Consider the following 20,272-nt stretch of genomic DNA (forward strand, 5'->3'; position numbering starts at 1 on the left):
GTGGGGAGGGCCGTGTCTGCGGCACCCAGCCCTCAGATGGCCAGGAGCGGCACACGCTGCTCGCGCACGCAGGGGGGCAGCTCCCAGCTCAGCCCCGTTCCGTGGGGCAGGTGAGGAGAGGGCAGCAGGACACGGGTGAGCCAGTGCCTGTGGGGAGAGAAAGCTGAGGGCTCAGGGCTGGGGAGCACAGCATCAGTGAGGAGCGTGAGCCCGTGTCCCTCAGGTGCTGTGACAGCTCTGTCCTGCTCGCCCTCAGCACCACCACCCGCTGCTGAGCCACCACCTTCCCCAACAGGGGCTGCCCTGGGGCTTTACCTGGGCACATCCACTCCCAGAAACACCTTCCAGTTGTCCCAGCTGCCGTAACTGTAGGGGTTTCTGAACACCTGCACGTTAGGGAGAAGCACATCAAACCCAGCTCTGCCCGGCTGGCCCTCCCGCCCCGGGGGCTGCACTCACCTTGCCTTTCTTTTGCAGCCGCTGCCTCTCCTTCTTGTTGATGTGCCTCTCGATGCTGGTTTCCCCGCGGGTGATGAGGGCAGCGTGCCACAGTGTGAGGGCACCCAGGGCCAGTGCTACAGAGCTGGGAACAGCAAGGCACAGCGGGTTGCACCCAACACCTTCACTGCTGTCAGGGGCTGGGGCTGCCTTCCTCAGCCTCCAGCAGGGCAGGGATGGCTGTGCTGGAGCCCAGTGTGGCCCAGGGGAGGTGGGGTGCAGGGCAGCACCGAGCAGGCTGCCCTCTGCTTCCTGCAGCCCCCTGGCGCCCAGCCCGTGCCCCGTTACCTGCACAGCACCCAGAGGTACACCACGCTCTTGTGGAAGGCTCGCTGGCGGAAGGAGAAGGTGGGCGGCGGGGTCTGGTAGTACGTCTGCAACAGGACAGAGCAGGGGGGTCACCCAAACTGCTCGACAGCCCGAAGCCGGGCAGGGATGGCTGTACCCTTTGCTGATGCAGGGATCAGGCAGCTGGAGAGGGCTGGAGCCAGAACCAACACAACAGCCAGGGCCATGGGGAGGCAGCCTGAGACAGCCACGAGACACAGACACCGCCTGAGAGCTGGCACGGGAGTGACAAGCAGGGGGTGGAGGCAGGGGGCAGGTCCCTGCACCACGCAGCGGGGATGCTCAGGGGAGAGGTGTACGCGCTGCTGCTTCCCCAGGAGAGCAGGGCCTGAGCAGCACATGCCAAGCAGCTGCTGCCACCAGCCGAAGCCCCTGGAAGCTCAGTGCGTGGGGAAGCAGCCCCCTGACTGCTGGAGGCAGCGCTGCAGCGGAGCTGCCCGGCCAGCCCGGCTCTGGGACCCACGGGATGAGCACGGGGGCTGGCGCTGGCTGCACCTTGAGAGCAGGACCCAGGCTGCAGGGCAGCTCTGCTCCGCGCTGCCTGCAGCAGGGATGTCCCACCTGGTTGGCAGCCACCTGCAGTCTGTCCTTCTCAAGCAGTTTCATTCTCTAGGGGGATGGAAAACAGGGCACCAGTTACGTGGCTCCGAGGAGAGGGCTCTTTCCCCTCAAACCTCACCAGAGCAGGGCGGCGCGGACCTCGAAGGAGGAGGGAGGAGGGGAGCAAAGTCACTACGCCCCCGGGGCTGCTCCAGCCCTGTTCTGCAAGCTCAGCCCGGGGGGCCCAGGCAGCCTCTGTGCACGCTAGCGCTTCGTCTGCTGGGGCAGAGCAGGGGCTGGGGCTGCCCACTCACCTCGATGGCTGCGTAGGCGTCCCGGAACATGTCCCAGGCGCTGATGCTGCAGTAGATGCAGCCCATGGTCATGAAGAGGCAGAAGGAGAAGAAGTAGCGGTGGTTGTAGTGCCCCACGCAGTTATTCAGCCAGGCTGCCCCTGGGGTTAAAGGTCTGTAACTGCTGCGGGTCGGCCAGTCCAAACCCTCCCCGCGGGGATCAGGCTCCCAGCACCCTTCCCTCCCCGGGCTGGGGTTTGGGGAGGGGAGTGGGGCAGGGAGAGGGGGAGGAAGCGGGGCTGGCTGCCCAGGAGCTAGGAGGCAGTGCAAAAGGATACGGCAGTGGTGGTCCATCTTCAGCACGCACCTGGGAGAGAGGAGAGCAGCACAAGCGTCAGCTCCAACACCAGCACCGTGCCCAGGAAGGGGCAGCCACCCCCCGGCCCCTCACGCTGTGCTAGGGCCAGGTGAGAAGCCAGTAGAGCAGAGGGGAAGGGGCTCAGCCCGCCCAGCACACGGCAGGGAAGGAGACGGGTGCTGGCCCGGGCAGCCCTACCTGTTGCAGATGCTGCAGTGGTGGGTGCGAGCCGGCTTGGGGGCGATGCATTTCCTGCAGATGGAGACGCCGGTGACATCGTTCTTGGCCTGCACACAGGTCAGAAGAGGGGATATCACCACGCTGTCCCCTGCTCCTCGTGATCCATGCCTCCCCTGCCTCCCCTCCCGGCACTGCCCGGCCTCCAGGAGCCCTCAGGGTGCTCGAGGTGCTCCCAGGGCCCAGCTGTAGCTGGTGCCTGTTGGTGCCCACCTGCGGGGGGTGGCCGGGTGAGGTGGTGATGGCCTTGTAGTAGTGGAAGACGATCATGATGAGGTTCCAGTGCCCGTAGGTGAGGTGCCAGCAGATCCAGGCAGGCGTGTAGGTCTGCAGGATGAGGGGCAGCAGGCAGATGTACACAATGGCCACGATGGAGCTCGTCAGCCCGATCACCAGCGCCACGAATACCTGAGGGAAAGGGACCTGGGTCAGCGGAGAGGGCAGCATCTTCTCCATGCTGCTCAGGAGAGACAAAATGCAGGCACAGGAACAAAGCAGGACCCACACCAAGGCCCCTGCTCCTTCTTTCCTGGAGCAGCACAGCTCACACCCAGCCCTAAGACCCAGCACCCCCCCAGCACTCACCACGCCGAACCAGCGGGTGACGTGGTCCACCAGCCAGTAGACCGGCTCGAAGAGGGAGTCGAGCACCACGTCGCTGTTGGTGAAGGAGTTGTAGAGCAGGGAGCGGAGGCAGAGGCGCCCGTAGTGCCAGAGCTGCCCCGCCTGCCGCAGCAGCCCCAGGCGCCGCCGCCGGCCCAGCCGCAGGCACTTGAGGAGCAGGCGCATCACCGCTGCCAGCAGCCGCTGCCGGCTCCTCATCCCCGCCACGCCGTGCCTGTGAGGAAAGGCTGGGCGTGGGCAGGATGCCCCTCACCTGCCGGCCTCGGGGAGGGCGCAGAGCAGCAGCAGGGGGAGCTGAGCCCCAGCTCTGCCTGGCCAGGCTGCGAGGCTGCGTCCCTGGGGCAGTTCCAGGCGCAGAGTGGGGGCCGTGGGTGTCCCAGCCCAACGTGCCTGACCTCAGCTGCTCCCTGGTCCCATCTCATCTTTCCCGGAGGAGAGGGGGCCGGGGAGCGACACGGAGAGGCTGACTCAGGGGAAACCGGAGACAGCGCGGGCACCCGGGGTGCTGGGCCCGTTCCAGGGCAGGGGAGCAGCAGGGATGCTTGAGGAGTGGGGTGGTCCCAGCCCCAGCACGTCCCCACTAGCTCGGGAAGGGGGGAGCCCTCTCCTCACCCCAGAAGGCGGCACCTGCACGCTGCTTCCCTTTGCCTCGACCTCTGGGCCAAGCCATAGAGGCTACCCCACGTTCATCCCAACCTCACAGCCCCACTCCAAGAATCCCAATTAGGATAAGGCCAGTGAAGGAGAGCCCCGTGGGCAGCCCCTGGTGAGGTGAGTCTGCACACCCAGTGCTCGCCTTCCTGCTCAGCCCCTCGTCCCACTCAGGAGCCGTGCTGCAGCCAGGAGGAACCCGAGCCGGCCCAGAAATGAGGCAAACGATCTGCGGGGTCGGGACCCCAGGCTCCGTGCAGGCAGGGCCATCAATATTAACCAGCACAACTGCCCCGGGGTGCTGCCAAGGCACGCTCCGGGCCGGGGCCGAGCGCTCATCTCGGCGCGGTGCCAGTGTCAGTGCTGCACCACCGAGCGCGCCTGGAGGCAGCCCCCAGCCCCAAAACCACCCCTGTCAGCTGTGCCTGTGCCCCATGAGCTGTGTGGGGCCGGGCACGAGGACGGCAGCCTGCATGCACCGCCGCCACCCAGGCTTCCACATCCCGGGGGGAGGTGGCTGAACCCCAGGGGGTTCCCTCCCTGACCGACAGCAGCAGCCGGGCAGGGCACCCATGGGGGGGGAGCAAAGCGGGGACAGGGCAGCGCCCCCCTGCCCCTGCCCAGCACCTGATGGGGCACCCAGCACAGCCGGGACCCCCCGCAGCCCCTGAGGGGGCACCTGAGAGCGGCCAGACCCCTGCCTGCCCCCCAGCACCCATGGGGGCCCCCCAGCACCCATGGGGGCCCCCCAGCCCTAGGGGTCCCCCAGCACCCATGGGCCCCCCGCTCCCCTAGCCCCATGGCCCCCCAGCACCCCCAGCCCCATGGGACACCCCCAGCACCCATGGGCCCCCCCAGCACCCCCAGCCCCGTGGGCGCTCAGCACCCTTGGGCCCCCCCAGCACCCTTGGGCCCTCCCCAGGCCCCCTCAGCCCCCCCCAGCCCCATGGGGCCGCCCCAGGCCCCCATCCCCATACCCCCCCCAGCACCCATGGGGCCTCCCCATACCCCCCTCCCAGCCCCACGGTCCCCCAGCCGCCCACCTGCCGCCCCGTCCCCGCCTGCCGCCGCCATGCCGCTCCCCCCTCCGCCCTCACGGCCCTACAGCGGCGCCTGCGCGCCGGGCCCCGCCATTTCCCTCCCCCCCCCCCACACCCCATAAACACCCCACAAACTACAACTCCCAGCGCGCACCGCGCTCCCCCTTCCCCCCTCCACCCAATGGCCGCGCCTCTTTCATCCCCCCCTTCCCCCCGCAGCCAATAGCGCGGCGGCTCTGTGCGGGCGGCGGCAAGATGGCGGCGGCGCGGCGGTACTGCGTGCCGGGGGAGCGGCTGTGCAGCGCGGCCGAGGCGGCGGCGGGCAGCGGCACCTACACGCGGCGCGGGGCCGTGTGCGCGGCGCTGGCCGGCTGCATGCGGAGGGGCGGCGGGGACGGCGGGGGGCCGCAGGTGGCGGTGCTGAGGGACGCCGAGGCGCAGCTGCTGCCCGATGTGGGCGCCGTGGTCACCTGCAGGGTAACGGGGGGGAACCGGGAACCGGGGGGTAAACGGGGGGGTAACGGGGGTAACGGCCCCGGGGTTGTTCTCTCGCCCCCCCAGGTGTGCAGCATCAACTCGCGCTTCGCCAAGGTGCAGATCCTCTACGTGGGCTCCACGCCGCTCCGCTCCGCCTTCCGCGGCACCATCCGGTGAGAGGGGGGTCCGGGGGGGGCCCGGGAGCCGTGCTGGGGGGGGGCCGGGCGGCTCCTGGCACGGGGTGAGGAGCGGTGGGGGCCGGCCCGGTGTTGGATTGCTCCTCTCGCCTTTTCCAGGAGGGAAGATATCCGAGCCACCGAGAAGGATAAGGTCAGCGGGGCTGCCGGGAACCCAGCCGCCCCCCCTCCAGCCCTGCTGGCGCTCAGCCCACCCCGGGGCTGTCACACACCACCCGTCCGTGTCCCCTCTGTCACACACAGGTGGAGGTGTACAAGAGTTTCCGCCCCGGTGACATCGTCCTGGCCAAGGTGGTATCCTTTATTTGCCCTGGGATCGGTATTTTGGGATTCAGGGTCCGTGCAGGGAGGCCTTTCCCTTAACCCCCCCCCCTGCCCAGATCTCCCTGGGGGACGCGCAGTCCAACTACCTGCTGAGCACGGCCGAGAACGAGCTGGGCGTGGTGGTGGCTCGCAGCGAGGCAGGTAGGGACCAGGAGCTGCTGAGGCAGCGCCCAGAGCCAGCAGCCTCCTCCCTGCCCCGTCCTGCCGAGCCTGGCGTGCCGTGGGTGGACACCCAGGGCTGCCGGGGGTGGGAAACGCCAGGGGAAGGCGAGCAGCCCCCTGACAGACAGTGCCCGCAGGGGTGCAGATGGTGCCCATCAGCTGGTGCGAGATGCAGTGCCCCCAGACGCACACCAAGGATTTCCGCAAGGTGGCCCGCGTGCAGCCCCAGTTCCTGCAGACCTAGCGGGCCCCTCGGCCCCCAGCCTGCACCCCCGGGGGCTGCGGGGGCCCTGCAGGGGCTGGGCTGTGGCCAGAGGGTTCCTCCAGGCAGCTCCGTGCGTGAGAGGCTGGGCCGGCAGGGTGGGTTTTATATTTCTGCTGTAGGGAATAAATCTTTTTCTGAGAGCTCTGCTTGGTTTTTGTCCAGAGGGGTTGCTCTGGCTGCCAGCAGCCCCGCTGACCTGGCTGCTGCCATGTCCTGTGGGGTGCAGGGGTCAGGAAATGGCAGGAGAAAGGGGCACCAAGAGGATTTGAGGCCAGTGCTACCAGCACAGGCTGCGGCTGCGCTCGTCCCAGGGCTGTTATCACCGCAGGCCATGCCTGCCTCACGTGCCTGTGGGGCTCGGGGAGCACCACACCCCAGAGCCAGTGAAGCCCAGCTGAGCAGCGGTGAATCACTCTGCTGTGATTGCAGAGCCCTGCTTTGCTCCCCGAGCACCCTCTGCAGCTGCAGGGCCCCAGCAACTGCCGCACAGCAGCCACATGGTGGAGCCGGAAAGGAGGCAGAGGGCAAGGCAGGAGCCCCACGTGGCCCAGCAGTGTGAGCAGAAATCACCACCATTTATTGCATATTAATCTTTTATTGAACCGGAACAAGACAGCTGCTACTGTTGGACAGTTACATTGACCCAGTGCACGGCCAGGCTCACTACACCAGCTGCAGGGGGAGGCCACGGTGACGGTGCCAAGTACACGGCTGTGGGAGGGGGCACAATGGCATCTAGGCCACCACCACGAGGCAGCAGGGCGAGGGTGGGCTTTGGCAGCGGGAAGCACGTGGCAGATACAAACTCCCAGACAACGCGCTCCCTCCTTTGTCCAAAGGCAATAAATTAAAGCATGGGCTGGCAGAGCTAGGCCCAGGTTCGCAAGTACCAGTGCTGGGTGCATCCCACACAGGAGCACAGTGGGGCACGTGCCACAAACCCACCCGTGCAGTATAAAACAAACTGGTTTTCACACCACGCTCCCGCAGGGGGAGAGGGCACCCATCCCGCTCACTGCCCATGCTGCACTCCCCCCCACTGCTCCTGTCGGGCCCCTGGAATAACTAAATCAAGCAACAGAACTACAGTAACAGTGACAAGAACTGCAGGGGAACAAAGCAGAGAAGCCAGGCACGGCAAGGAATCACGCAGAGCATCCCCCGAGGGCTGGGAACAGAACAGAGAGGGGTGCGGGTGCTGCCTGGCAGAGTGAGGGCTCCCTTTCACACCAGACCCCCGTGCACGCAGCCCCTCACCCCCAGGCTGCCCGCAGAGGGGAGCCTGGTCCAAAGGGAAGGGGCCAAGTCCTGGGGAGCTGCTCCCTGCTCCAGCTCTGCAGCTCCAAGTTCCTACGGCTGTGGGGTGTGCACAGAGGGGTGGGGACAGAGGGGGGGACAACTCTACTAACTCGCTAGCCTGCGCGCCTGGCCTCACTTCTTAACCTTGCCCTGAGCGGCCACGGCCTCCATGGCCTTGCGCACCGTCTCCTCGTCCCCCAGGAACTGCATGGGCTTGATGGGCTTCAGGTTCTTGTCCAGTTCGTAGACGATGGGGATGCCGGTGGGCAGGTTCAGCTCCATGATGGCCTCCTCCGACATGCCTGCGGACACAGGGGCTGGTCACCCACGGGGAGTGCAAGGGAGAGAGCCCTGTGTGCACAGAGCGGGGGCTGCCCTACCTTCCAGGTGTTTGACGATCCCCCGCAGGCTGTTGCCGTGGGCTGCGATGAGCACTCGCTTGCCCTCTTTGATCTGTGGGACGATTTCCTCGTTCCAGAAGGGCAGGGCGCGGGCGATGGTGTCCTTCAGGCTCTCGCACGTGGGCAGCTGGTCCTCCGTCAGGTCAGCGTAGCGCCGGTCCTGCATTAACAGCATGTTCACACCATGGCCCCACACCCCCATGCACCAGCAAGGGGTAAATCCAGGGGCAGAGCAGCACAATAAGGTGGCAGCAGAGCCTCGTGCAGCAGCTCTTGGCTCGAGGACCTGCTGTGCACGCACAGAGCTGGCTTGCAGCTACATGCCCAGGAGAAAACACCTTTGGGATCTGCCTCCAGACTGTGTGGCTACAAGCCCAGCTGGGGGACACTCACCGCAGCCTCTCTCCCCAGAGCAAACAGCAGAGCGCTGATCACGGGGCTAATAATTAACAGCTCCCCTCGCCTCGGGGCCGTGCCCTGGGTTCATCCTCCCCGGGCATGGCAGGGGAGGGGAGGTCACGGTGTCTCACCTTGCTGATGGTGCTGTAGAAGGGGTGGTCGGACTGCATGGGCGGCGGGGGGATGTCGTAGGAGCGGCGCCAGATCTTCACCTGCGCCTCGCCGTGCTTGGCGGCCGTCTCGGCCTTGTTGAGGCCGGTGAGGGCCCCGTAGTGCCGCTCGTTCAGGCGCCACGTCCGCACCACCGGCAGCCACATCTGGTCGATGGCATCCAGCACGGTCCAGAGGGTGCGGATGGCCCGCTTCTGCACCGACGTGAAGCAGATGTCGAACTCGTAGCCGGCATCTGCAAGGCACCGGGGGGTTAACGGGGCGGGGGGGGCGGGGAACCGGGCACCGGGACGGTTGCGTAACGGGAAGGGATGGGGGGGGGGGCACCGGGATGGGCTGTACGGGGGGAACGGGGCCTGGGGGGGGATATTGGGGACTGGGAGGGGATAACGGGGAGCGGGGGGGGGGGATAACGGGACCGGGGGGGATAACGGGGAGCGGGGGGGGGGCACCGGGGGGGTACCGGGAGGGGGCGGGGGGGTACCGGGGACAAGGGGAGGACACCGGGGCCCTGCCCACCGCCCCGAGGGGGTGCGCGGCCGGCTGAGGCCTGCACGGCGCGGCCCCCCCGGGCCCCGTTACCGGCCCCATGGTGACGGGAAGGCCCCGCCGCCGTTGCCGTTACCTCTGAGCGCCTCCCCGCCGCGCCTGGCCTCCTGCTGCCCGGCGGGGCTGAGGTCGGCGTCGTACCAGCCGCTGAAGCGGTTCTCCAGGTTCCATGCGCTCTCTCCGTGCCGCACGAGCACCAGCCGGTAAGCCGCCATGGCGCCGCCGCCTCCCCCTCCTGCCGCCGCCGCCGCCCGCCCGCGACTGCCCCGCGCCGCCCGGCCCCGCCCCGGGCAGTGCCCCGCGCGCATGCGCAGCCCGGCGCGGCGCCCGGGCCCTGCCGCACGTAGCGCATGGCGAGCCCGCGAAGGGCGGCGCGACCTTCGCGCCAGTGACGTCACGCGCCGTAATGCCGCGAGGCGCGGCGCGCTGCAGGCCGTAGCGACGCGAGTAGAGGCGCATATAAAAATCCCCCCCGCAGTGAAGGAGCGTGGTTGTAAGGGGCTGAGAGGGGAAGGCGGACACCGGGAAACGCGTAGCGAGCTCCTCGGGGCGCGGAGCCGCCCATATTTCACCCCCCAATGCAACGATAGTAGACGGCGCCCTTTAGCCTACACTACCCACTTAGGTCACCCATCCAGGCCGCAGCCGGGCTCCACCCTGCTTAGCTTCCCAGCCGCGCCCCGCCCCTGAGTAACCCGGCGCTGCCTCAAAATGGCGGCGTGCGCCGGAAGCGGAAGTGTAAGCGGTGCCGGTGCGGGGCCGGCATGGCGCGGGGCAGCATGGCGCGGTGCGGCCGGCTGCGGCCCGGGGCGGCCGCCAAGCTGCGGCGCTGGAGGAAGGGGCACAGCAGCGACTGCAACCCCGATACCCGCCGCCACCGCCTGGCCGCCAGGAGCCGCTTCTGCAGCCGGCCAGACGGTGAGAGCGGGCACCGGGGGGGGAACCGGCACCGGGGGGGGACCGGGACTGGGGGCACCGGGGGGGGGTGGGGGGGTGCTGCGGGGACCGAGGGGGCACTGCCGGGACCTGGGGGTGCTGCGGGGATCTGGGGGTGCTGTGGGGGCACGGGGGGTACCGGCACCGGGGGGCACCGGGGAGGACCGGGAGGGCACTGGGGAAGACCGGGGGGGCACCGGGAGACACCGGGAGGGGGTGGGGGGTGCTGCGGGGACCGGGGGGGCGTTGCCAGGACCTGGGGGTGCTGTGGGGATCTGGGGGTGATGCGGGGACCCGGGGGTACCGGCACCGGGGAGGACCGGGGGGGCACCGGGAGGGTGCTGAAGGGGCTGGGGGGGTCTGCTGGGGACCGGGGGTACCGGGAGGGTACCGGGAGGGTTGGGGGGCACTGAGGGGGGGCTGCATAGGGCCCCTGGGTGGGGGGAGGAGGAGGAGGAGGAAGATGAGGAGGAGAAGGAAAGTGAGGAAGATGAGGAGGATGAGGAGGTGGGCAATGAGGAAGAAGAGGATGAAGATGATGAGGATGAAGGAGGAGCGGGGCTCAGTTGTACCGGGCTGACCCCGTCCCGCCCCGTGTCCCGGCAGAGAAGAGCCGCCTGACGGTGGATGCAGTGAAGCTGCACAATGAGCTGCAGGGGGGGGCCCTGCCCATGGAGGAGGAGGAGGAGGAGGGAGGAGGTGGGGGTGAAGCCGCCACGGAGAGGTCCTCGGGCACCTTCCTGAGCGGGCTGAGCGACTGCTCCAACGCCACCTTCAGCAAGGTGCAGCGCTTCTGGGAGTCCAGCTCCGCCGCGCACAAGGAGGTACTGGGGGGTACTGGGTGATACTGGGGGTCCCGGGGGTGCCCGTTACACCCCGGGCACTGACAGTAATGCCCTGACAGATCTGTGCGGTGCTGGCGGCCGTGACGGAGGTGATCCGTGCACAGGGGGGCAAGGAGACGGAGACGGAGTACTTTGCTGCGCTGGTGAGTGCCCAAAAGGGGTGACGTGCTCCCCACACGTGCACCGGGCATCCTTCTCCTGCCGAGGTGCTGTCGGGCTGCTCTTGGATTCCCAGTCCCTTTCCCCCAGGTTTTGGGAAGGGCTGGGTCGGTGCAAACCCTATTTCTGTTCCCAGATGACCACGCTGGAGGCGGTGGACACCCCGGAGTCACTGGCTGCTGTTTCCTACCTGCTCAACCTGGTGCTGAAGCGGTGAGAGCTGCCCCCGTCCCGGCAGAGGGCTGGCACTGCCCCCTCAGCAGGCCGGGTGCGTGGTTCCCTGTGTGCCTGCCAACCCTGCGCTCCTTCCCCCTGCAGGGTCCCGAGCCCGGTGCTCATCAAGAAGTTTTCGGACACCTCCAAAGCCTTCATGGGCATCGTGTCCTCGCAGGCCTGCAGCGGCTCCACCTCTGCCCTGCGGTGGGTGAGTATCGGAGAGGCAGCAGCAGCAGCTGTGTGGGGCTGGGTGGGTGGTGAGGGGGTCTCTGCGGGGTGGTGCTGATGTTGCTGCCCCTCCCGTAGGTCCTGTCCTGCCTGGCCACGCTGCTGCGCAAGCAGGACCTGGCAGCCTGGAGCTACCCTGTCACCCTCCAGGTCTACCACGGCCTGCTGAGCTTCTGCGTCCACACCAAGCCCAAGGTGAGTCCCCAGCGCCCTGGGCTGTGCCTGTGCTGCCTCCTGGGCTCATTTTGGGGGCTGGCTATGCTCCTGGTGCTCCTACACACCTCTATTCAAACTTCCCCAGGTGCGGAAAGCAGCTCAGTACGGCGTGTGCTCTGTCTTGAGGGGCAGCGAGTTCATGTTTGGAGATGCAGCCCCCGAGCATCACCCAGCGGCACCCTCCACTGCCAAGTTCTGCGTGCAGGAGATTGAAAAAGCTGGAGGTATGGGACAGGGGGTGTGTGGCCGAGAATGAGGGCCCTGAGGCATGCAAGAACGGGGACTGGAAGGGAACAGCACGATGCACAGTGCTCTGTGTTGCTGTGAGAGGAGCTGCAGGGGGCATGAGATGATGTTGGGATGCTCAAGGTGTTTGCAGAGCCCTCTGTCTGTTCTGTTCTGCTCAGAAGCGTTTGGGGGAGGGCATCAGTTCACCCCACGTCTGTGGGTCAGCCCCAGCTCTGCCGTGGGGTCCCTGCGCTGGGCAGAGCTGTGGTCACAAGCACGGGTGCTGCTCCGCTCCCCCAGGCGCCAAGGAGGCCACCACCACCCTGCACGTCCTGTCCCTGCTGCGGGACGTGCTGCCCTGCTGCCCTGCGGCCGCGGTGAAGACGTGCTGCGAGACCCTGCTCAGAGTCATGACCCTCAGCCACGTGGTGAGTGTCCCCATGTCCCTGTGTCCCCGTGCCCGGAGCTGTGCCGGGCTGCAGGACCTGGAAATGGCAGGATCTGAGTGTGGAGCACCCCAGGGAGAGCCGGGGCTCGCTGGCCTGGCTGCTGTGGAAGAGGGAGGCTGCCCCGCTGGAGATGGGGCTTTCCCATGGGGCTGGGTAGGGCAGGGCCCATTTTGGGGCACGGAGCACAAAGGATCTGCCCTGGAGCTGCCCTTCCTGACCCCGTGTCCTTGCAGCTGGTGACCGCCTGCGCCATGCAAGCCTTCTACAGCCTCTTCAGCGCCCAGCCCGGCCCCTCCTGCCTGCCGGCACAGCTCAACGCCCAGATCATCACCGTGAGTGCGGGGTGCTGCGGCGGGGAGGGACGGGGCTGCTGCCACCTCCACCCTTCCCAGCACCCCTCTGCTCCCCCAGGCGCTGTACGACTACGTGCCCAGCGCCAGCGACCTGCAGCCGCTGCTCACCTGGCTGTCCACCATGGAGAAGGCGCACGTCAACCTGGGCAGGTGGGGAGAGGCCGGGGCTGGGGCCGGGCAGGGGAGAGGCCGAGCTCTGTCTCACCGGCCTCCCGCCCTTCCCCAGGCTGCAGAAGGACCTGTGCTGGGCTCACCTGCCCCGGCTCTTCTCGGCTGCCATGAACTGCTTCCTGTCCCCGCACTCGCAGGTGGTGTCAGCTGCGGCGCAGACCCTCGAGGTACCGACTGGGGACCCTTCTCCCAGCCCGTTTTGCTGGTGCCGAGCTGCCCTGGTCCTTGCTGGTGGCCAGGCTGGGGTCTCTGCCTGGGGCTGGCCCATCGCAGCCCACCACCAACCTGTTTTTACTGTGTTTGCTCCTGCAGAACCTCCTGACCGAGTGCGTGGCTCCCCACATGGACGAGCTGGGCACCGTCACTGCGTCGGCCCCAGCCCCTGCCTCCTACCTCTGCAAGATGTTCAGGTGGGGGCTGCGGGGGCTTGGAGAGGCCATCCTGGGGCTCCAGCTGCTGCCTGGTCCCCAGCGGGGCTGGCAGGCCATGTGGCACGGTGCTGGGTGCATCCCCATCGCTGTCCCTTCCCTCCAGGTCGGTGGAGGACGGGCTGACGTATCGCTTCCACGCGGCATGGGACGAGGTGCTGCAGGTGCTGGAGATCTTCTTCGAGTCGTGCGGGAAGCAGTGCCACCCCATCATGAGGAAGGTGAGCCTGGCAGGGAGGCTGTGCGGGGTCAGCCGGCCTCTGTGGCCCCTCGGTCACCTCCTGCCCTGTCCCCGCAGTGCCTGCAGTCGCTGTGTGACCTGCGTCTCTCCCCGCACTTCCCCTACACGGCTGAAGTGGACCAGGCGGTGGGGGCTGCCGTGGCTGCCATGGGCCCCGAGGTGCTGCTGGAAGCCGTGCCCCTGCAGATCGACGGCAAGGAGTGAGCGCAGCCCCCAGCAGTGGGAAGCCGGGGCCTGGGGGCACCACGGCTGCTGCTTTCCAGCCCCGCTGCCTCCCCACGGTGCTGGGCACAAGCTCTGGGGCTGGTGCTGGCAGCACCCCGTGCTCCCCCTGACCTGTGCGCTCCCTCCCCAGGGAGAACCTGGATTTCCCCCGCAGCTGGCTGCTGCCTGTGCTGCGGGACTACGTGCAGGGCGCACGGCTCGGCTTCTTCACCAGCTACTTCTTGCCTTTAGCGGCCACCCTGAAGAGCAGAGGTGAGGAGGGGCGGTGTAGGGGGGGGCTGCAGTGCTCTGCTACTTCTGCCTCTCTGCTCATCCCTCCCTTTTCTTTCACAGCCCTGGAATTTTCCCAGGCTGGGAAGAGCCTGGAGTCCAAGATCTACGACACGCTGCAGTGGCAGGTAAGGAGGGGTGCCTCCCCCCCTTGCCATGGTATATCCACGGTGCCAGGCCGGGCGGTGGTGTCCTGGCCAGAGGCTGCCCGCCTCCCCCTCCTTCCTGCACCTTCCAGGTCTGGAGCCTGCTGCCCGGCTTCTGCACCCACCCCACGGACGTGCTGGGGGCTTTCAAGGGGCTGGCACGCACCCTGGGCATGGCCATCAGTGAGCGCCCGGACCTCCGCCCCACCGTGTGCCAGGCCCTGCGCACCCTCATCCACCGGGGCTGCGAGACAGGTTGGGGGCTCTGCTGGGGGTACCGGGGGGTCCTGTGCCCTGCAGCGACCCGCTGAGGGCAGGGGTGGGGGCTGATGGCCCTACTGATCCACACCGCCCCCTGTCCTTCTCACCCCAGACGCGGAGCGAGCAGAAGTGGGTCGCTTTGCCAAAAACTTCCTGCCCATCCTCTTCAACGTGTACAGCCAGCCCCAGGAGGAGGGCAGCAGCAGCACGCAGCGCCGCTCCGTGCTGGACACCGTGCGTGCCTACCTGACCATCACCGACCCGCAGGTGAGCGCAGGGGCACCTCGTGGTTTGCCTCGTTTCATGGGGAAATGGGGAGGCTCTGCGAGGGAGCCCGCAGCAGGGGAGGGATGGGGCCAGGACCCTGCTGCAGCATGCCTGGGGGCTGCAATCCTGAGCCCCGGTGCCCGCGGGGAGCAGGAGGGGGAGTCCTGACCGTGTGTCTGCCCTGCAGATGGTGTGCGGGTTCCTGCAGAAAGCCAGCGAGAAGCTGACCAGTCCTGAGAGCTCAGAGTTTGCCAGGTAACGCTCGGGAATGGTGCTACCAGGGGATGCTGCAGCACTGGGGGCACCCAGGCTGTCCCATGTAGGACCTTCCACTACCGTGCATCAAATGGGACTCGAAAGCAGAGTCCCAGTGTGGTCGTGGAGTGCTGGTGACCCTGCAGCTACCTACCTGCTCACCCCTCTCTGCTCCAGGCTCTCCCTCCTGGATCTGGTGGTGGCAATGGCTCCCTACGCCGACGAGCAGTCCCTGGGCTCCCTGTACAGCACCATCCAGCCTTCCCTGCAGGTCAGCAGGGGGGCACCTTCTGCTTGCTTCCACCCCGTAGCCGTGCTGCAGGACGGGGGCGCAGGGTGACGCCGTGCCAAGGGGCCACCCTGACGGCGGTGCCGCTGGCTGTCCCCGCAGAGCAAGGAGCGCAGCATGCAGAAGAAGGCGTACCGGGTGCTGGAGGAGGTGTGTGCTGCTCCCCACGCCCCCTGCCAGGCCTTCGTCCGCTCGCACCTGGAGGAGCTGCAGGCAGCGCTGCTGGACTCGCTCAAGAGCGCGGCATCCCCGGCCAAGAGGGTGAGAACCAGAGCTGCTGCGGGCAGGGGCCGGGGCTGCCTCCCTGGGTCTCAGCACCGGGCTGTTTCTCTCCCCAGCCGCGGCTGAAGTGCCTGTTCCACATCGTGAAGCAGCTCTCAGCTGAGCACGAGCCCTTCGTCACCGCCCTGGTCCCAGAGGTGAGCGTGGGACCCGGGGGCTCGCGGCTGAGGTGTGTGTGAGTGGGGCTGTGACCCGCTGCTGTGCCTCCAGGTCATCCTCTGCACCAAGGAGGTGTCGGCGGGGGCCCGCAAGAACGCCTTCGTGCTGCTGGTGGAGATGGGGAATGCCTTCATCCGCTTCGGGCCCACTCCCCAAGGTGAGCGGCTGCCTCGGGCTCTGATCCAGGCAGTCAGACCCATGCCTGGCCCCAAAACGGGCCAGGAGGGCTGCGGGGCACGAGGGGAGCAGTTCCTGAGTCACTCCTCTTTCACAGAGGCCATGGAGAGGTTCCTGCTCCTGGTGTACGCGGGGCTCACAGGCTCGGTCACCATGATCAGCTGCACCGTGCTGGCGCTCACCCGCCTCTTCTTCGAGTTTAAAGGTGAGGGGAGGACATGTGGGGCACGGGTGTGGGGCGCAGCGGGGCCGGGCACGGGCTGAGCCCTGCTGTGGTCGCAGATCATATGGGGCTGAGCGTGGTGGAGCAGCTCCTGCAGAACGTCTGCCTGCTGCTGGGCTCCCGCACGCGCGACGTGGTGAAGGCTGCCCTGGGCTTCCTCAAGGTCGTGCTGCTGCTGGTGGACACCAAGCTGCTGGCCAAGCATGTCCAGACCATGGTGAGTGCCCAGCACGAGGGGTGGCAGGGCAGAGCTGCCTTGGGGACCGTGCCCTGCTCCTTCCTGGGAGCCGAGGGGGCACAGCCTTGGTCCTGGTGGCAGAGAGGGCAGCGAGGGGGCTCCTCTCCCAAATATTGGCACGGATTTGCCCACAAACCAAGCAGGGAGACCTCCCCGCAGCCCTGCCTGCGGCACGCAGGGATGCAGGGAGGTGCGGGAGGGTGTGAGGCTGTGGGGCTGTGATCTCAGGGGTGTCTGTCGGCAGCTGGAAGCCGTGGGGGCCCTCTCGGATGACATGAGGCGCCACTTCCGCATGAAGCTGCGAAACCTCTTCACCAAATTCATCCGCAAGTTTGGGTGAGTCGGGCGCACGGCGGCTCCTGGGGTGGTGGGAGGGCTGCCTGGAAGCATCACGAGAGGCCTGGGTGCTGCGCCACAGGTGCTGAGGGCTCTGTGTGCTCCCCGCAGCTTCGAGCTGGTGCAGGGGCTGCTGCCAGCCGAGTACCACAAGGTGCTGGTCAACATCCGCAAGGCTGAAGCCCGCAGCCGCAAGCAGCGAGCCCTGAGGCAGGCGGCTGTGGAGACAGAGGAGGAGGAGGAGGAGGAACCAGCTCAGCCCCGAGGAGACAGGTAAAGACGGGCTGAGGGTGAAGTAGAAGCAGCCCCAATGCAGAGCCTGCTGTGGGGCGTTTTGGGGTCTGCACCCCCAGCTTGTTCCGTTTCCATCGTCCTCTCTGCCGTGTGCCCAGCATGGATGAGATCCTGGCAGACTCAGAGGACTCGGAGGACGAAGAGGAGGAACGGCAGCGAGGCAAGGCGTGGAAGAAGCAAGCACGGCAGAAGGGGCAGGCGTGGCTGAAGGAAGGGGAAGAGGACGAGCCCCTCAACTTCCTGGACCCCAATGTGTCCCAGCGGGTGCTGGGTGAGGAGCAGAGCCTTTGGGGTGGCTGGGGCTGGGGGTGGTGCATTGCACGGGGACCCTGGGCTCCGTCTGCTCTGGAAGTGAGCCTTTCTGCAGCCCCTGACCCATCTCTCCACGTGCAGCCACCGAGCCAGCCCCCAAGAGGTCCAGAAAAGTGAAGCACGACTTCCAAGTGGCTGAGGATGGGCGTCTGATCATCCACGACGAGGAGGAGGAGATGGAGAATGATGGAGCTAAAGGTACTGTCTGGGCTGGCAGAGACTATGCTCAACCTGCTCTGGCACTCCCTGTGTTTTTTTATCCTGTCTGTGCATCCACGGGAGTTTGGGGGAATGTGAGCCGACTGGGAGGAACACAGCCACCTGTGATGGTTCGGCAGGGGCTCCCTGCCCTGGAGGCTGACACCGTGCAGGGGCTGCCCTGTGCCTTGCCCTGACCCCCTTGTTTCATGCCGTAGGTGTGGATGAGGAGGTGGCAGACGTGCTGCAAGACGTGGGCCTTCGCACTGTGAGTGTGGGGCGCGTGGTCCTGGGGAGGAGGGGGGTGCCCGAGCTGCAGCTCTGAGCTGCCTGAGAGGCCAGAGGGAACACGGGGCACACACCAGCTGCTTGGAGGGGACAGGAGGCTGGCTTGGGACAAGGGGTGTGCGTGGGGGTTGTGAAAGGCCTGTGGGAGGAAGCAGGAGGTCGTGGGTCCGTGGGGGGCAGCGCTGCAAGGACAAGGCAGCTGCAGGGACCCCGTGTCCTCCTCCTGCAGAAGAAGAGCCAGAAGCGTCGGTTCAGAGAGGAGGCAGACGATGAGGAACCAGAGGCTGGGAGCTACCCTCAGTACAGAGGTAATTAAATATCACATCCCTGCTCTGCGGAGACCCTAACCATGTACCCTCTGTGCTGGGCTGCTCCAAGCCAGCTGGAGCGGAGGTCTTTGCTCAGATGAAGTTGTCATGGTTCTGTGCTGCTCTCCTGCCCTCGCACCCAGGAGCAGGAGGCAGGAGCAGCTCCCCCAGCCCTGTTTTATCCCAGCATGGGAACTGGGGAGGGGGGAGCTGTGCCCGGGCAGACTCTTCCAACACACACGCTCCTTCTTTTGCAGCTGGAGGCTCTGGGATCCACCGGCAGCTGGGCAAGGAGCCAGCCTTCGGTGCAGAGTACAGAGCCAAGGTGAGGGCCCCAGGGGTGGTGGGGCCTGGGGAGGGGAGCCTTGGGCTCTGCTGGGGCAGGCTTGCTGCAGGTCTGGGGGCAGGAAGCACTGGGGGCATCTCTGCTCCAAGAGGAGCTGCCAGCACACGGTACCTCTAAAAATCTTGGCCCTTGGTGGCCGGTTCCTGCTCAGCACTCAAGGCAGGCGCCTGGTGCTGCAGCATCACTTGGGTGGGAGTTCAGTCCGAGGGCTATGCAGTATTGTTTTTGGGGTGACCGTGTGCTGGGGTTGTCCAGAAGGGGACGTAGGCATCTCCCTTTGTGCTTCATCTTCCTCCACGTCGATATCTCCCACAGAAAGGCAAAGGTGACGTGAAGAAGAAGGGCCAGCTCGACCCCTATGCCTACATCCCCCTGAACAGGGCTAAGCTCAATAAAAGGTGAGACTGGCTGGGAAGGGCATGGGGTGGGGAACGGGGTCAAACCTGGGCCTGATGCTGCTCGTTGTTGTCATTTTTTGTGGGTTTGGGGGCTCCCTGACAGCACTGCTCCTTGCAGAGCTTGGAGCAACCTTGTGGAGGGGCTGGCTGTGCCCCATGCCCACATTAACATGGCCTTTGTCCCTTTTCTCCCCCCAGGAAGCAGGCGAAAATGCAGGGCCAGTTCAAGGGCCTGATGAAGGGTGCCCAGCGCGGGGCCAAGGCCGGCCGCAAGAGCCACCTGAAGAACCGGCGCCCCTGAGGAGGTTTTGGAGGCTTTGCCTGCAGGTGCCAAGGCCTGGTAACACCCTGCGACATCAAGGAGCCGTGGGACAGGGACTTTATGAGTGGAGACCCCTTGGGAAGCCACCCTATGGACTCATGGCCTGAGCCCTGCCCTGGAGGAAGGTGCTAGGTTGCAAGGTGCAGCTGTGTGTGTGTGAGAGCAAGTAATGTGATGAACTCCCTGTATTGATAAACACCCCTTGTTCACACCCGGCCTTGATTTATCTTCTCCTTCCCGTGAACACTGCCCTCAGCACATCCCCTGAGGTGCAGCTGGTCCTGGTGATGGGACCCCGCAGGGCACCAGCACGGTGGGGCTGGGGGCTGCCAGCAGCAAGGCTGTGGCATGGAGAGCGGCGAGGGGGCTGGCTGGGAGGAGAAGCCAGAGCTGGTGGGAAGTCCTCTGCTGCAGCCCGTTTCCTTGTATAACCCCTCGCTCAGCACGGGGTGACTTTCCTGGGCCATCCCTCAGCTGTGGGCTCTGTGCCACAGGCGCTGTGCCTGCTCTTTGGCTGTCACAGGTTTCTGCCTCTGCTTTGATCAGTTCAGCCAGGCCTGCTTGCGAGGCAGGAAGAGTTTGTTGCATTTTTCTTCTAATTGGCTGAAAAGCTGCTGCTAACCTCCCTGGCTGGCCTTTTGTCTTACCTGTGAGAGCTGTGTGGGCCTTTCCCCTGCTCTCACCACCTCCCCACCAGCTGCACCCAAGCAGCACCAATAACCCCGAACCTGCCCCAGACATCTCGGGTTGGCCTAAGTATCAGTTTTCACTCAGTTACTTCTGCACCGAGCCCAAAAGATGGGGTTTGGCCAAAGCATGCTGAAGAAAAGAATGGAGGTGAGGACAGTGGCTGGAGGGTACAGGTCCCATGGCTCATGGTGCAAAGAACACGCGTTTGTGAACAGATCTGGCTTCCCTTTCCTCTTCTGTGTTCAGAAGCCTTTAGTCTTTTGTCATTTCATGTTGTGGTAGCTTATGTTCTGGAGTTGTAACGCTTTTCAGACTCCTAACAAGCTAAACGGATTGTGCTTGTTCAGCCTCTTACTGCAGGCTGCTTGCTGGAGGCTGCAAATCCAGTTTTGTGGCTCTTCTCTGCTTTTTGTTGTTTCATGATCCCTTTAAAAGCTTGAGGGGGAGGCCTGGCTCCTCCATCCCCTGAGGGCAGGACATGGTGGGACAGACGGGGGTCACCTTCCAAGCCAGCCAGCACCTGTACCCTGTGGCTCTGGGCCTGCTGGAGCCATCTATCTTCCTGCTCTCTTCTCTCCTTGGAGACAGAGCCTGGAGAAGGCTGTAGCTAATTCATTTAACAGCTCCAGATTACTCACTGTATTGTTCTTCATTTGCATGTTGTTGCTTAAATTAGTGCACGCCT

General features: G+C 66.1%; 4 protein-coding genes across 5 annotated transcripts; 2 read left to right on the forward strand and 2 right to left on the reverse strand.

The window, feature by feature from the left end:
- Positions 1 to 12: 12 nt before the first annotated feature.
- On the reverse strand, positions 13 to 4,713 carry ZDHHC16 (zinc finger DHHC-type palmitoyltransferase 16). Of its 2 annotated transcripts, XM_068688241.1 has the most exons (11): positions 4,593 to 4,713; positions 2,860 to 3,112; positions 2,488 to 2,682; positions 2,236 to 2,324; positions 2,018 to 2,046; positions 1,701 to 1,834; positions 1,408 to 1,455; positions 787 to 872; positions 460 to 583; positions 316 to 386; positions 13 to 147 (listed from the first exon to the last, which is right to left on the reverse strand). In XM_068688241.1, exons 2-11 carry the CDS (start codon positions 3,094 to 3,096, stop codon positions 33 to 35), a joined length of 1,128 nt encoding a protein of 375 aa, XP_068544342.1. In that variant the 5' UTR covers positions 3,097 to 3,112; positions 4,593 to 4,713; the 3' UTR covers positions 13 to 32. The 2 variants fall into 2 exon arrangements, with proteins under 2 accessions (XP_068544342.1, XP_068544343.1); XM_068688242.1 differs by lacking the exon at positions 1,408 to 1,455.
- A 98-nt stretch (positions 4,714 to 4,811) lies between these two features.
- EXOSC1 (exosome component 1) lies at positions 4,812 to 6,154 on the forward strand. Its single transcript, XM_068688258.1, has 6 exons — positions 4,812 to 5,066; positions 5,151 to 5,239; positions 5,363 to 5,396; positions 5,507 to 5,557; positions 5,644 to 5,728; positions 5,887 to 6,154. The coding sequence occupies exons 1-6, from the start codon at positions 4,845 to 4,847 to the stop codon at positions 5,991 to 5,993; spliced, it is 588 nt and encodes a 195-aa protein (XP_068544359.1). The 5' UTR covers positions 4,812 to 4,844; the 3' UTR covers positions 5,994 to 6,154.
- A 435-nt stretch (positions 6,155 to 6,589) lies between these two features.
- Positions 6,590 to 9,109, reverse strand: PGAM1 (phosphoglycerate mutase 1). Its single transcript, XM_068688256.1, has 4 exons — positions 8,910 to 9,109; positions 8,245 to 8,519; positions 7,694 to 7,874; positions 6,590 to 7,615 (listed from the first exon to the last, which is right to left on the reverse strand). The coding sequence occupies exons 1-4, from the start codon at positions 9,046 to 9,048 to the stop codon at positions 7,446 to 7,448; spliced, it is 765 nt and encodes a 254-aa protein (XP_068544357.1). The 5' UTR covers positions 9,049 to 9,109; the 3' UTR covers positions 6,590 to 7,445.
- Positions 9,110 to 9,301: 192 nt separating this feature from the next.
- On the forward strand, positions 9,302 to 19,108 carry RRP12 (ribosomal RNA processing 12 homolog). The gene is made up of 34 exons (XM_068688252.1): positions 9,302 to 9,751; positions 10,376 to 10,593; positions 10,674 to 10,757; positions 10,910 to 10,986; positions 11,092 to 11,197; positions 11,296 to 11,412; positions 11,519 to 11,657; positions 11,962 to 12,089; positions 12,344 to 12,442; positions 12,522 to 12,613; positions 12,690 to 12,801; positions 12,947 to 13,044; positions 13,169 to 13,283; positions 13,361 to 13,503; positions 13,659 to 13,780; positions 13,862 to 13,926; positions 14,037 to 14,199; positions 14,318 to 14,472; positions 14,660 to 14,727; positions 14,905 to 14,998; positions 15,119 to 15,277; positions 15,355 to 15,435; positions 15,509 to 15,614; positions 15,732 to 15,839; positions 15,917 to 16,074; positions 16,340 to 16,431; positions 16,543 to 16,704; positions 16,824 to 16,996; positions 17,119 to 17,235; positions 17,454 to 17,503; positions 17,753 to 17,831; positions 18,089 to 18,156; positions 18,493 to 18,575; positions 18,774 to 19,108. Exons 1-34 carry the CDS (start codon positions 9,598 to 9,600, stop codon positions 18,874 to 18,876), a joined length of 3,888 nt encoding a protein of 1,295 aa, XP_068544353.1. The 5' UTR covers positions 9,302 to 9,597; the 3' UTR covers positions 18,877 to 19,108.
- The last annotated feature ends 1,164 nt before the right edge of the window (positions 19,109 to 20,272 follow it).

Source organism: Anas acuta, chromosome 7, assembly GCF_963932015.1.
Source record: "Anas acuta chromosome 7, bAnaAcu1.1, whole genome shotgun sequence".
Classification (NCBI taxonomy): domain Eukaryota; kingdom Metazoa; phylum Chordata; class Aves; order Anseriformes; family Anatidae; genus Anas; species Anas acuta.

Coding starts and splice junctions, on each gene's coding strand:
- ZDHHC16 (XM_068688241.1), bottom strand. CDS start 3,096: ATGAGGAGCCGGCAGCGGCTGCTGGCAGCGGTGATGCGCCTGCTCCTC. Junction 2,325..2,487: donor CACCCGGCCACCCCCCGCAG/GTGGGCACCAAC, acceptor ACCTGTGTGCAG/GCCAAGAACGATGTCACCGG. Junction 1,835..2,017: donor GAAGATGGACCACCACTGCC/GTATCCTTTTGC, acceptor CCCCAGGGGCAG/CCTGGCTGAATAACTGCGTG.
- EXOSC1 (XM_068688258.1), top strand. CDS start 4,845: ATGGCGGCGGCGCGGCGGTACTGCGTGCCGGGGGAGCGGCTGTGCAGC. Junction 5,240..5,362: donor GCCTTCCGCGGCACCATCCG/GTGAGAGGGGGG, acceptor CGCCTTTTCCAG/GAGGGAAGATATCCGAGCCA. Junction 5,397..5,506: donor GAGCCACCGAGAAGGATAAG/GTCAGCGGGGCT, acceptor TGTCACACACAG/GTGGAGGTGTACAAGAGTTT.
- PGAM1 (XM_068688256.1), bottom strand. CDS start 9,048: ATGGCGGCTTACCGGCTGGTGCTCGTGCGGCACGGAGAGAGCGCATGG. Junction 8,520..8,909: donor CGGCGGGGAGGCGCTCAGAG/GTAACGGCAACG, acceptor GGTGCCTTGCAG/ATGCCGGCTACGAGTTCGAC. Junction 7,616..7,693: donor GATCGTCAAACACCTGGAAG/GTAGGGCAGCCC, acceptor CTGTGTCCGCAG/GCATGTCGGAGGAGGCCATC.
- RRP12 (XM_068688252.1), top strand. CDS start 9,598: ATGGCGCGGGGCAGCATGGCGCGGTGCGGCCGGCTGCGGCCCGGGGCG. Junction 11,658..11,961: donor GGAGATTGAAAAAGCTGGAG/GTATGGGACAGG, acceptor CCGCTCCCCCAG/GCGCCAAGGAGGCCACCACC. Junction 16,997..17,118: donor TGTGTCCCAGCGGGTGCTGG/GTGAGGAGCAGA, acceptor CTCCACGTGCAG/CCACCGAGCCAGCCCCCAAG.